General features: G+C 63.9%; 1 protein-coding gene across 2 annotated transcripts in view; it reads right to left on the minus strand.

The window, feature by feature from the left end:
* Positions 1-14,168, minus strand: part of ZNF423 (zinc finger protein 423) — a 172,613-nt gene that overhangs the window by 103,397 nt on the left and 55,048 nt on the right. Inside the window, exon 3 of one of the 2 annotated variants that reach the window (XM_084905457.1) lies at positions 9,352-9,549. The exons of the other annotated variant lie outside the window; for it this stretch is intronic. Within the exon in view, the coding sequence (XP_084761583.1) occupies positions 9,352-9,549 (198 nt within the window). The remainder of the gene's footprint in view (positions 1-9,351; positions 9,550-14,168) is intronic. 2 annotated transcript variants of the gene reach the window in all.

Genomic DNA, 14,168 nt, shown 5'->3' on the forward strand with positions numbered 1-14,168 from the left:
GGGCCTGGGCTGGGGGCCTGGGCTCCTGGGTCTGAGGGAGGAGGGCTGGGGGCCTGGACTCCTGGGTCTGAGGAAGGAGGGGCTGGGGGCCTGGACTCCTGGGTCTGAGGGAGGAGGGGCTGGGGGCCTGGACCCCTGGGTCTGAGGGAGGAGGGCTGGGGGCTTGGACTCCTGGGTCTGAGGGAGGAGGGGCTGGGGGCCTGGACTAGACTTCAAATTAGACTTGCAAAGGTCAAACACGTGGTCTAGTCTGCTTTCTGGGGGCCGGTGGGAGGGGCCTTGCATTGGGGAGAAGGAAAAGGCCTTAACATAAGGTGACCAGACGTCCCGATTTCGGCGGGACAGTCCCGATTTTTAACCATCTGTCCTGCGTCCCTCGGCGTTCTAAAACAGTCCCGATTTTTGGAAAGAATCTCCAAACAATTTGTGTCCTGCGTGCCACGGCGTTCGGGACTGTTTTAAAACGCCACGTCCCGCGGGACAGATTGTTGAAAATCGGGACGGTCCCGCCGAAAGCGGGACGTCTGGTCACCGTACCTGAAAGGCAAGCTCAGCTCTGGCTCCAGGAGGCGCAAGGTGAGCACGCCGAGGCTCCATGCCACAGACACGCCCGGGACCCGCCAGCCGACGCCAGTGCCCGGGCAGGCAGAGACAGGAAGTCAAGGTCCCGGCCCCCGGTAAGAGCTGTGGGTGGGTGGCGGGGGGGTGTCCAGCCCAGCAGCAGGGCGCTGCCCTAGACATCGAGCCAAGCCTCCCACAGAGCACGGCACAGCCAGTCGGAGGAGGCTGACGGAAGTCCTTCCCGGCCATCACCCCGTCCTGCCTCTCACCACCTCGCCGCCTCCAGGAAGCCCTCCCTGATACACCGCCGCGGTGGCCTGCCCTACGCCGAGCGCTCACCACCCACAGGTGAGCGGGAAAAAGGCGGAGAGAGCCGGGAAGGCCACGGCGGAGAGACGGCCCCGGGTCTCTGGACAGCAGCTGGCTTTTATTTTAGTTCTTGGCCTCTCTCTGTTTAACGGGTCTCCTACAATGAACGTGTCTAACAAGCATGAAACGAGAAAGATGTGTTTTGAAAACCAGGGAGCAGGCCAAGTGCTCCCGGGAGCCCCCGAGGAGGAGCCGGACGGCCGGGATCTGCCGGGGAAGGGAGCGGGCAGGTGGGGGGGTGCCAGGCGGAGAGGAGGGCACGGGAGGGCACGGCAGATCCCGGGGCCGTGGCAGGGTGGGGAGGGAAGAGACAGGCGGCCCATCGGGACAGGCCCGCCGCCATGGCCGCCGAGTGCGGTCCTGCGGGCAGGGCCCCGGCAATCTGAGCTCCGGCCCATCGCCGCCCCTCCACCGGGAGGCCACCGGCTGCCTCGAAGGACTGGTTTCGTTTTTTAAAAATATTTCTTGTTGCCAAAACCGGTGTGGCTCAGCAGATGGAGCACCGGCCTGTGGACTGAAAGATCCCAGGTTCGATTCCGGTCAAGGGCATGGACCTTGGTTGTGGGCCCATCCCCAGTGGGGGGTGTGCAGGAGGCAGCTGACCGATGTTTCTCTCTCATCGACGTTTCTAGCTCTCTATCTCTCTCCCTTCCTCTCTGTAAAAAAAAAAAAAAAAAAAAAAAAATCAATAAAATATTTTTAAAGTAAAAATAAAGATATTTCTTATTGATTATTCAAGAAAGAGGAAGGGAGAGGGGAGAGAGAGAGAGAGAAACGTCAGTGAGGAGAGAGAATCAGGGACCGGCTGCCTCCTGCACCCCCCAACTGGGGATGGAGCCTGCCACCTGGGCCTGAGCCCTGACGGGGAATCGAACCGTGACCGCCTGGTTCACAGGTGGATGCTCACCCACTGAGCCACGCCGGCCAGCTGGGCAGGACTGGCTTCCATCACGGGGTGAATAGATGGACAGGCTGCAGCCCCAAACAAGATGGAGCCTCAGGTTCCTGCTCCCCGCCAGCATGGTGGCTGCATCTGGCCAAGCTGACGGCTACCCTGGAACCGAGCCTGCCCCCGACAGCACCGGGCCTCCCGTCCCCATTGGAAGAGGCTCGCTGTGTTAGGAGGGCCGGGCCAGGGCCTCCGCCGCCTCCTCCGCCAGCGCCAGGTGTGCTGGGCCCGGCCGGGCGCCCGGAGGGCCCCCCACCGCCGCTGGAGGGGCGGCTGCCGCCAAACGGCCGACCTCCAGGCGGCCTCCCGCCCCCGCTCGGCGCCCAGCGGCTGACCGGCCCTCTCCGTGCCAGGCACAGCCGCTGCCAGCAGCTAAGACCGCGGCATCCAGGCCCCGGAAGGAAATTAAACAGATGACCGGGTCGCGCTGTCTGCCGCCCCTTCGTGGACACGAGAGCGAGATGGAAGCAAAATGGGTCACTTCCGAGGCCGCACAGGGACCCAGAAACCAGGGCGGCCCCGGAGGTCTCCACTCCATCTGTCTCCGCGGCCGGGCGGCTGGCCCACAGAGGGCAGGGGAGCCTGGCGCGGAGCCGAGCGCGGGGGGCCCGGCGTGCCAACGATGCAGCAGCACCCTCGGCCTCACAGCCCGGCACCCTGGCCACGGGACCGCTGGCCCCAAAAGCAACCTCGCCAACCAGCCCCCAGCACGGCTCACGGGGCGTCCACTCTCCACACGGCAGCCGGGGGGGGGGGGGGGTAAAAATACGTGGTACAGGGAGCAGCAGCTGGCTCCGTCCTGTTGGAGGATGTGTGTGCGTATGCGTGTGTGTACATGTGTGTGCATGTGTGTGTGCAAGTAAGACTGGTGGTGATCAGAGAAGCTAGAACGGGAGATGATGTCGGAGACACCAAGGTGAGATCACGGGGGCTTTGTGTGTCCTACGAAGCACACATCACTTTATTCTGCAGGCGATGGGGGGAAACAGTAAAAGTACGAACATATGCCCTCGCTCTGGCCGGCGTGGCTCAGCGGTTAGAGCATCAGCCCGCACACTGGAGGGTCTCCGGTTCGATCCCCAGTCGAAGGCATGTGACCGGGTGGCAGGCTTGACCCCTGGCCCTTGTCGAGACGCAGGCCGGAGGCAACCAATCGATGTGTGCCTCTCACATCCATGTGTCTCTCTCTGTCCCCCTCCCTCCCTCTCTGAAAAGTCCATGGGAAAATATCCTCAGCTGAGGATTCACACACGAAAGGAAACATAAGAGAGCAGACGGAGCCTCGGGAGCCGGGCGGACGGAGGGACCTTAGAACGCCGCACCCCTCCTCTGTGCCCTGCACCCCGGGCTGCCCCTCGATGCCAGGACATGAGCTCCTCTCAGAGGACCAGCAGGGGCTCCTGGGGGCCCGGGGTGGTCCCCCCAAATGGCTGCTGTACCCGCCCCGGCACAGTCTGCAAAGCTGTTTGCAGACCACGCGGCCTCCCGGCACAGCGCCCGCGGGGGACTGGCCGACGCCAGCTCCGATGCGGCCTCCACACGGACTCCGAGCGGGGGGTGCGACCGGGCCCGCGTCCTCACAGAAACCGCGGCGCCCAGGCCCGGCGCCCAGCGCGTCCTCCGGGCCCGGACGGCGGGAATGGACGGCTCCTGCGTATAAATAAAATCATAATGGACCCGGCTCCTCGGGAGCTCCCTGACCTTCTGCTGCCCTTGACTCCTCCCGCCTCTGTCCGGGGAGCCGGCAGGGAGGGACCGGCGGAGGGGGGCCATGTGGCCTCCGGGCACAGCGGTCCCGCCCTCACCAACCGCCCCGGGGGCGCTCTCCCTCTGAGCAAATGGCGTCGGCAGCTCGGGCGTGATTTGGTTTTGTTGTTGTTATTGTTTGTTTTGTTTTTAAATATTTTTATTGATTTCAGAGAGGAAGGGAGAGGGAGAGAGAGAGAGAAAAACACCAATGATGAGAGAGAATCATGGACTGGCTGCCTCCTGCACACCCCACAGTGGGGATGGAGCCCCCAACCCGGGCCTGTGCCCTGACCGGGAATCAAACCCTGACCTCCAGGTTCCTAGGTCGATGCTCAGCCTCGGAGCCACCCCCTCGCCCCTTTATCGTCTGTCGCCCGCCCGAAGGAACCCGCGCGGTCCCCGGCACCGCACCACGGCCCGCACACAGTAGGGCCTTGATAAAAACGGAAGGTCTCCAGGGGGAGGGGCCGTACCCCCCAGCGCAGAGCAGGACGCACCCGCCGGTCTGGTCCACGGCCCCTTCCCCGCCCCCAGGAAGCACGGCTCTTCCCGGGGCAGGAAAGGGGGGGGGAGGGCTGGGTGGGGCGGGTGGCCTCTGACAGGAGCCGTCTACAGACCAGAGGGGACTAGACAGCCCATGGAATTCCCAGGACGCCCTGGCCACCTACTGTGCGCAGGCCCCGGCAGGCCAGAGCCGGATGCAGCCCACGGAAGGCACTCCTCTCCGAAGGTCACCTTCCAGCAGCGAAGACAGAGATCCAGAATACAACCACCGAGAGGACTGTGATGTGATGGCTGTGGGGGCACTCCCACGGGGAGATGGGCTGGGGACAGGAGAGCAGCTCTAGCTGGTGGGGGGGGGGGGGGTCAGAGGGCCGCGCTCAGAAGCTGGCGGTGCAGGAGACCCACACGGAGCTGGAGGAGCTCTCCAAGCACAGCCTGCACAGGCATATGAGTGTGCGGGGGCGGGGGGGGGGGGGAGTCGTGCAAAGGCCCTGGGGTGCGGGGAGGGGGGAGGGGCCAGGTCGGTGCCATGGATTCCGTCCCCGTGCGGGACTCAGGCAGAAGCCGCCTTGGGAGCAGACGCTGGGAAGGGGCTGGGAGGCCACAGGCGGATGCCAGTCCCCTCCTTCCTCCCCTCCTCACCCCGCAGCCCCCACCCGTCCTCAGAGGGGCAGACCCGCTCCGACAGAGCTGACCTCCGCCCGCAGGCAGCGCTGACTGGCACAGCCCACGGCGTGGGGGGCGGAGACTCGGGCCTCCATCATACTCCCCGCGCACCCCCTCCCGGCACCGATGTCATTTCCAAAGCCACCTCCTCCAGAACAGAGCCGCGGAGCAGAAAGGGGAGCCGTTCGGAATCCCCTGCATATCCTCCCCTGGGCTGGTACTCGGCGTTTCAACACGCGGCCAAACCCGCCCCCGACAGCTCCGCTCCGTTCCAGGCCCAGCCCAAGCCCGGTTCCAGGGGTCCCTGCCCGCCTCCTGGCCCCCACGGGGCGGCCCCAGCCTCCGAGGCCGGCCGGGGGGGTGCGGGGTGCGAGGAAGAACGCACACCGGGCCAGCGGGAGGCACGGGATGGCCGCTCGTTTTGTTCGGGGTGCTCTCTGTTCTTCCCGGCGAGGGTGTGGGGAAGGGGTGCCCCGCGCAGGGTCTCAGGGTGCAGAGGGGCCTGCAGCGTCGCCCAGTGCCAGGCCCTGGACCCCCACCTCGGCGTCCCCCTCCCCCGGCCCTGCGGTCATCGGATGTGCCCACCAGGAAGCCCTCGGAGGGCCCGGACTCACTTCCTCCGCCCCCAGGCGCAGTCCATGCTCAACCGGGATTTGACGTCGGAAAATCCTCTCTTCCTGCTCTAAGCTCCCCCTCTGGTCCCCCGCTAACGGAAGACCTACTATGTGTCCGGGCACAGGCCGCCGTCTCCCGCCTCCCAGCCCTTTCCCCGGGGGCATTCCCACGGCCTCCCTTATCCCGGACACCTCGGGCCCTCACACCAGCCGAGGCCGCTGTGGGGGCAAGATCAGCAACCACTCACTGAGCACCTACTGTGCGCTCAGCCCCAGGCCACGGCGACCCGGCGGGCAGAGAGGAGGCCAAGACCCTCCGAGCTTCAGCACCAAGAACACAGTCTGGTAGGTTAAAAAAAGAAAAGGTATTTTCTGTGGTTTACACGGACAGTTCTGAATCTTTCTAAACATGTAAGGTCAGTGGTATTTCTTTTTCTGGTTCCATCTCTGCCCTCTGCACACGGGAGGTATTCAACTGCCGAGAGACCGGTGCGCTAGCAACCCATCCCCACGGCGCTGGCCTCGGGCCCCCCCCCCCGCCCCCGCTCGGCCTGGGCCCCGGGTCCCGGGGATCATGGGTGTTTCCCGGGGCTGGCAGGGGCGCCTCGCACACTCAGAAACATGGCCGAGGCCTGACTGACTGCGGCCTGGGCAGCGCGGTCGGTCGCCTTTTATCTCCACGCGGCCGAATATTCTCTGTTTTATGGCCTCTGGGCGGAGGGTTATATTTAGAACAGGCTTCCCCCTCGGATGCTATTTTATTTTGGTGTTTTTTTTAAAAACTGCTTGTTTGCTCTCCGTGTTTTTAAGTTTTCTTTTCGTGTTTGGGTTTCTGGTCCGTTTGGGATCTGTTTGGTGTGGAGAGCAGGGATCCAGTTTCCTCTTTTCCGAGCGGCCGCCCTCTCCCCGCCACCCCACCTGCTCGGGGAGGGGGGCCCCAGTGCCCCACCGCCCAGCGGGGACACCAGGCCCACACCGGCTCTCTGCCAACCCCTCGGCCTGTTCCACGGCCCCAACACCAGGCCGGGCACCCCGCCTCCTGGCATCCCCTCCGCCCCTGCAGGCCTCTCTCTCCCGGGAGCTTTCAATCAAGCCCGCCCCCCCGCCCCCTCCATCGGCTCCACGAACAGGTGAATTTGGGGGACACAGACCCGTGGACATGGGAGCTTTCCAGCCGGGGGTAAGGTCTGCCTTTCTGCTCACTGTCTCCAGTCGCCCCGCATCCGCCGCTGGCTGATCCTGCGGGTGGCTCCCCTCCCTGAGCGGGTCCCCCCCTAACCCAGGCGCGTGCTTCCAGGATCGGCCCCTGGCCTTTGTCCGCCCCGTGGCCGTCGGACTCGGGAGCCTTGCCGGATGCTGTTTGCCTGCAGGAGGGTCTCCACCTGGGGGTGCCAACTGGGCTCAGCCCCCAGGCCAGTGTGCGGTGAGATGGCGGCTGGCACGCGGGCGCTGGGGGCGCTCCCGGGGCAGAGGGCACCGGCGCCCTGCACCTGCGCCCTTGGCAGAGCGTCCCAGCGGCTGGAACGTGCCCGCTCTGTTCTGCCCAAATGGCACCAGAACCAGCACACCCAACGCGGCAAGGCAGGCGGGCAGGCGGGCCCCCTCCCACGCTGCCAGAGCCAGAGAGGGCCAAGCCGGCACACACCGGCCGCGGGCAGATGGGCTCGAGGCGGCAGAGGTGCCAGCCACCGGGCCGGCCTGTGCTGATGGCGCCAGGTCAGCGCGGCTGCAGCTGAGCAAACGGGGTGCAATGACTCCCCACTGCGCTCCATGCAGCGCTGGCCTGAGCCACGAGGGAGGGACCTGCCCCCGGGGCTGGCACCGCTCCTGGCCCCAGGCCTCGGCCGGCAGGCACCCGGCTGAGCAGCGAGATGCAGCCATGAAGAGGGCTTCTGTGTGTGTGTGTGTGTGTGTGTGTGTGTGCGAGTGTGTGTATGTGTGTGTTTTGCTGGCACTATTTTAGCAAATTCCCCTTCTCCTATTTGTTGTTGTTGTTAACCCTCACCCATGGATTTTCAAGAGAGTGGAAGGGAAAGAGAGATAGAGAGAAACATCAATGAGAGAGAGAGAGACATCGATTGGTTGCCTCCTGCACGCACCCTGACCAAGGTCGGGAATAGAGCCTGCACCCAGGCCTGTGCCCTTGGCTCGAATCGAACTGGGACCTTCCTCTCGGTAAAAAAATCAATAAGCAAATACTTAAAAAATAAAATAAAACGCCTCCTGGATTCTGAGGACGGGGGAGGGGCACGAGCGGTGCCGGGAAGGGCCTCGGGGAGGGGCTGGAGATGAACAGAGGGCCCTGAGCACTGTCCTCCCTCTCCGAGCGAGCGAGAACGGCGTTTCTATGGGAGATCAGCGTGCTGGCTGCTCCAAAGGGAAGTGGCAGTATTCCGTTCTCAGGCGCGGCTCAGTGAAGAAATACAACGGCATCCGGGATTTCTCAAGCGGGACCCAGTCCACCGCGGAGGCCCCGGGCGGTCCCGGCTCGGCCACCAAATCGCTGTGTGACCTTTGGTCGAGCAAGCATCCTTCCCTCTCCGCGCCTCCTCATCCTAAGACCGCAAGTCGGCCATCGCCTCTGCCTGCGGCTGAACCATCACAAACCCCAAACGCCTGGGGTTTGATTGGCTGAGCCCCGGAAATGCCAAGCCTGTAAGAGTCCTCTTGGGAGCATTGTTTTGGGGTATCTGTCCCCTTCAGAGACTGAGAGCAGGCACGTGGCCTAGCCAGGGCTGGTGCAGGTATGGATGTCACTTGAGGGAAAGTCATAGCACTTCCCCCAATACTTGGCTTTCAAACTTCCAAGGTCGTATGCAAAGTAGGGGAAAGTGAGAACTTTGAGTCCCAACCTACTTTTTTTTTTTTTTTTAAATATATTTTATTGATTTTTCACAGAGAGGAAGAGAGAGATGAGAGTTAGAAACATCGATGAGAGAGGATCATCGATCAGCTGCCTCCTGCACACCCCCTACTGGGGATGTGCCCACAACCAAGGTACATGCCCTTGCCCGGAATCGAACCCGGGACCTTTCAGTCCGCAGGCCGACGCTCTATCCACTGAGCCACACCGGTCCCGGCCCAACCTACTTCTTACCAGCAGATTCCCCCCACCCCACCACAGACCCACCCCACCCCACCCCCAAAAAAAGCAGGTAATCCGTCCCCTTTGGAATAGTGCACTGAGATTCTAGGTTCCTTTCCCCCATAAACCAGCATCCAACATATTTCCATCCAACAATCACAAGGGAAGGTGATGCCTGGAGACCGTTGTGTGGGAACACAGATAGCACGGCTGCCACGCGCCAGGGAATACATGAGCCAGCGCCCCCCACTCCACGTACACACGCACCCCCCACCGTCCCCCGGGCATGCGGTCACACACGACGTGAGAAGTCTGAAATCCTCCTGCAGACCCCTGGCCTTGGCACCAAGGACACAGAGCCCAGGACGACCCTCTGGTCCAACCAGCCACGCAGACAAGCGGGAGGCCCCGCACGGGGGAGGAGAACCCGGGTCCGAGTCTGCATGGGCTCTTCCCAGCCTGGGCAACCCCCCGCGTCCCGCCACCAGCCTGCCTGGGAGCGCCTGCTACACCAGCTCTCACACTCCAGCCGCCTCCCCGGGCACCAACAACCTCTTCCCATCGGCCTCGCCACACGGCCTTCCGGGAACCTCGGAGGACGGACTCGGGGACCGGGGACCGGGGACGGGGAGGGGAGCCGCCCCCCTACTCCCGCCGGCCGGCACGCGCTCGCGTTTATTGTTAATTACTTAAGAGGCGGGTGCAGGGGACCCTAGACGCCACATAAATGACACTCGCAGTGGAATGACATGATTAATTCCCGGGTCTCACTGGAGGCCTCCGGCTGTCGCCACGTCCCATCGCCCGCCGAGCCGCCCGCCGGCACCGCGGCGCGCACCAGCCCGCCAGCCTACCTCCAGGACAGCGGTGGGCCCGGTGGTCCGTCAGGTCGGCCAGCGACTCGAAGTCCTGCTGGCAGTGGTCGCAGGTGTAGAGCGACTCGTCCTCCATGTCGTCCTCGTCCTCATTGCGCTCCTCCTGGCTGGTCACGCTGCTCCTGTCCTCCAGCGCCCGGCCGGCCTTCGGCTCACACTCCGGCTCTCCGTCCAGGCCTGCGAGGGAGGACACAGCCCGTGAGCGGCCGGGGCCTCGGGGTCTCGGGGTCTGGGGGTTTCGGGGTCTGGGGGTCTCGAGGTCTCGAGGTCTCGGGGTCTCAGGGTCTGGGGGCCTGAGGGTCTTAGGGTCTCAGGTCTTGGGATCTTGTGCCCTTGGGGTCTCGGGACAGGGTTCGGGAGAGGTGTCCAGCGCTCATGAAGACCTACTGAATTGCTGGCCTCCCAGGGTGCGTTCGACACGACTCTCTGTATGTAAATATCAGGGTTTGTGTTTTTTTGGGGGGGGAGGGGGTTGTAGTATGCGGTGCCCTCTTTCTCAACTAGACTTTTTTACTTTAAAATATATATTTTATTTATTTTTTTTACAGAGAGGGAGAGGGATAGAGAGTTAGAAATATCGATGAGAGAGAAACATCGGATCAGCCGCCACCTGCACACCGTCTACTGGGGATGTGCCCGCAACCCAGGTACATGCCCTTGACCGGAATTGAACCCGGGACCCTTTAGCCTGCAGGCCGACGCTCTGTCCACTGAGCCACGCCGCCCAGGGCGTCAACTGGATTCTTGAGTGGTTGGCTCAGATCTCCTCTGGGGCCCCCCTGCCACGGGCCCGCAGTGCACGGACGCTGGGGCTGGGCCCGCCAGGGAGGTGACACGCCTTAGATGTGTCTCCCACAAACCCGTTCGCCCACGTTGTCTGCGGAACCGCCACCCGCTGTTCCTGACACACAGACACGCTTCCGTTCCCCCAGAGCCTCGAACGTAGGGGTGGGAGATCACATAGCCAAGATCGCGCCCCCCCCCCCACCCCCCGCCGCCCCGCTACCCTCCATCCCCCTGCCACACGCACACCAAGCCCGGCACGGGCTGGCCCAGGCGGGCTCCGGCACAGAGTCCTGGCTCAGGGAACTGGCAGCGCGGCTGCCGGCACGGCCACAGAGTCCACCCACGCGCGTCAGGCGCACCTGCGCCTTCTCCCCGGCCCAGAACCCATGGATGGGGAGAGCCAGCCCTCGAAAGGCCGGGCCGGTGTCTTTCCGACAACGTGCCTCCTCTCCGCTGAGCACGGCGCAAGCAAGCGCCAAATCCACACGGGGAAGTGTGTGAAGCCCTGGCCGGCGGCTCAGTGGTTAGATCCTGGCCGGCGGCTCAGTGGTTAGAGCGTCTCACCCATGCTGCTGTCAGAGGCACGTACACACACGCAGACCCGTTCCTCAGGCTCCCGCGCCCGGCGGCTGGAAGCCGGCACGTGGCGGGGCCCCTGCCCATGGGTGCTGTTCCCATGTCAAAGGAGAGGCGCCTGGGGCACCCACACCCTGTGGACGGTTCCGGAGGCACCTGGGGAACGGCACCCGGCCTCAGCGGAGAGATGAGCAGGAAAACACGGAGGACGTGTCCGTCCACGTGCAAACCAAGCCCACGTAACGCCGAGCGCAGATCACAATCCCAGACACGCCAGTGGAGACACCTGCCCACGGGTCCACAGAGACTCCGACTAGCGGGCCCGGGGGCCCGCGCGGGGTGTCTCCGCCCACGGTCTGTCCTGCATGTCAGACTCCGCCCAGGAACCAGCGCCGACTGAACGTATGGAGACCCCGCTGCTCCGTGCCAAGATACGGGTGCAAACACGTCTGCCCGCGCAAAGGGGCGTGCGTGCAGGTGCGCGTCCCCCCAACCCTGCAGCGACCTGGAGGCCCCCGAGGGCCGGTCCCCAAAACCAGAGAGAAGAACGAGGTGAGAGTGCGTTCACTTCGAGGCGAAAGCCCCCGTCCTGTAAACGCACCGATTTAGAAACAGCCGGGGCTCAGGGCTCTGCTGCTAATGGGCACACGTGCACACACACACACACACACACACACGCACACGCACACATGCACGCACACACACGCACCTGACAGACACCAAACACCCGGGAACACACATCCGCGGCTCGAGAGCCGGCCTCTGCCTTTGGGGGCGGGGCAGGGCCCAGCACGCCGCCCGGAGCAGCGACGAGGCGGGAAAAATCAATGTGGCCGCCGGTGGCCCATCAAAACAGCTCGCTTCCCACCAATTAAGGGATGCTCCATGTTTAGGTCCCTTTTTTTTTTTTTTAATCAGAACACGCCAGCTCCCGGCCAGCCGGAGAGCAGCCCCGCGGAAAGCCAGGCAGCCCCTCTCTCCGGAAACCAGGGCTGCTGCTCCGGCGACAGCGAGGACAGGGAAGGGAAGAGGCGAGCGTGGTCGCCGGGAACCTCCCCTCCTCAGTCACACAGAGCCCCGGAGACGGCAGCCAGAGGCTGTGCGGCGCCTCCTCACCGCCTCTTCCCCGGGCAGGAAATGCCCTGGCCCTGGCCTGTGTTGCCCAGTGGATAGCGCGCCTCGGCCTGCAGACTGAGGAGTCCCGGGTTCGATTTAGGTCAGGGCCACATGCCCGGGTTGTGGGTCTTGATCCCCAGTAGGGGGCGTGCGGGAGGCAGCCATTCCACGATTCTCTCTCATCATTGCTGCTTCTCTCTCTCTGCCCCTGAAATCAATAAAAACATAAACTTTTAAGAAAACGTTCTGGAGGGCAGGGGAGGGAGGGAGGGAGGAGGGAGGGGGAGAGGGAGGCGCAATCCCGGCGGCATCCACCGCGCCAACTCTCCAGACGCCCCGTCCCTCCAGCACACGCGTGCTGCTTTACTTAACACCCGCGTTAATAGACGTGTTTAAACGATCCCCTGCTATCCGGCTCCCTGTGTTTTTTTCTTTTCGTTTTGGCCGTCTTTCCCTGGCAGCGCGTTCCGGAACAGCGCATCCCGGCCGCCAGCGGAAGCGCAGGCCACGCGTGTGCCGGCTCTCCCGTCTGCCGTCCTCCGGGCGCGGGAGGGGCGGGTCAGCGTCAGAGGTCACCGCCCCCAAAGGCCCCCAAGGATGCAAACCTGGTCTCTGCATCGGGTTTTCTATTTAAATCTATTTCTATTGGTGTCAAAGAGGAAGGGGGAGAGGAAGAGAGAGAGAGAGGAACATCCGTGAGGAGAGAGAATCGGGGACCGGCTGCCTCCTGCACGCCCCCCACTGGGGATGGAGCCCGCAACCCGGGCCTGTGCCCTGACCGGGAATCGAACCGGGACCCCTGGGTCATAGGAGCTTCTTTCCTCCCACCGAGGCCCAGGGTTGGGAAAAGCACCCCCAAACAGGGCACCTGACCCTCGGGCCCCACCCAGGTTCTCCCGGGGGCGGCCGGAGCCGCGTGAGCCCCCGCAGGCAAGGACCAGGCCAGGGGCCCGGATGGGGAGCAGACGGAATCGGCACCTGGAAAGCCGGCCTCACACGCCGCCCCGGCAGCGCCCCACCCGGCTGATTCCCGAGGACGCCACCCCATGCTCCGCCCGGGCACCACCGGGGGTGGCGCTCCCGAGCCCTCGCGGTCTGTCCGAGGGGCCCTCCCTGGTTCAGCCGCCGGCAGCCCTGGGCATGAGCGCCACCGAGCCCTGGCTCACAGGAGAGAGAGGACCCCGCGGCGGCTCTGAGGGTGACAGCGTGAGCGAGGCCACGGCAGCGGGTCCGAGTCTGACTCGGCACCTGCGACCGGTCCCCCTGCCGCCGTGGCTCCGTGGAAAACGAGCGCGTCCTCCTCCGGCCCCCAGGCCCAGCACGGGCTCTGCGACCTTGAGTGAGCGACCTCTGCCAGCCTGCAGGGGGCAGAGGACAGGTCACTCTGAAATCCACATCCAAACCCCGCCCTGGCGGCAGCTCAGTGGTTAGAGCGCAGGCCCTTGCACAGAAGGGTCGCAGGTTTGACTCCCCGTGAGGGGCACGTGCCTCAGCTGGAGGTTCAGTCCCTGCTCCCGATCAGGTGCGTGCACCAGGCAACCAATCAATGTGTCCCTCTCACATCGATGTTTCTTTCCTTCCCCTCTCTCTCTCTCTCTCTCCCCCCCCACCCCCCCTCCCCCCACTTCCCACCTCCTTTCCACTCTCAATGGAAAAAAGAACCTCAGGTGAGGATTAAGAAATGACAGTAATAGCCGAAACCGGTGTGGCTCAGTGGATAGAGCATTGGCCTGCGGACTGAAGGGTCCCAGGTTCGATTCCAGTCAAGGGCGTGTACCTTGGCTTTGGGCACATCCCCTGTGGGAGGTGTGCAGGAGGCGGCTGGTCCATGTTTCTAGCTCTCTATCCCTCTCCCTTCCTCTCTGTAAAAAGTCAATAAAATGTATCTTTTTAAAAAATAACAGTAACAAATCGACATTCACAAGCCCCTTTTCTTGCGCCCTCCCCAGATCCAGCAAGGTAGCCTCAGTTTCCCCTCTGATTAGCCTGGAGCAACATTGTTTCGAATAGAAAACCAGAGGCAGCCAGCCCAACAGGCCTGCGTTTCCTACAAACCTTCCCCCAGGCTGGTCCCGCGGGGGACTGGGGGGAGGGAACAGGGGGGGGGGAGCTCTGATAGGAACCTGGGCGCGAGGTCAAACCCCTGGCCCTGCTGGAGAGGACACGGCTCCCTGAACCTGTCTCACGCACACGCATGCACGCACGCCGGGGCTGGCGGGATGGGGGCAGGAGGGGGGCAGGAGGGCGGGAGGGGGTGGCCCGGAGCCCGCCGACCCAATCAGACCCCCGGCTTGAGCCCTCACGGCTGGCCCCACATT

This window comes from Pipistrellus hanaki (assembly GCF_964339955.1).
Source record: "Pipistrellus hanaki genome assembly, chromosome: 15".
NCBI classification, from domain to species: domain Eukaryota; kingdom Metazoa; phylum Chordata; class Mammalia; order Chiroptera; family Vespertilionidae; genus Pipistrellus; species Pipistrellus hanaki.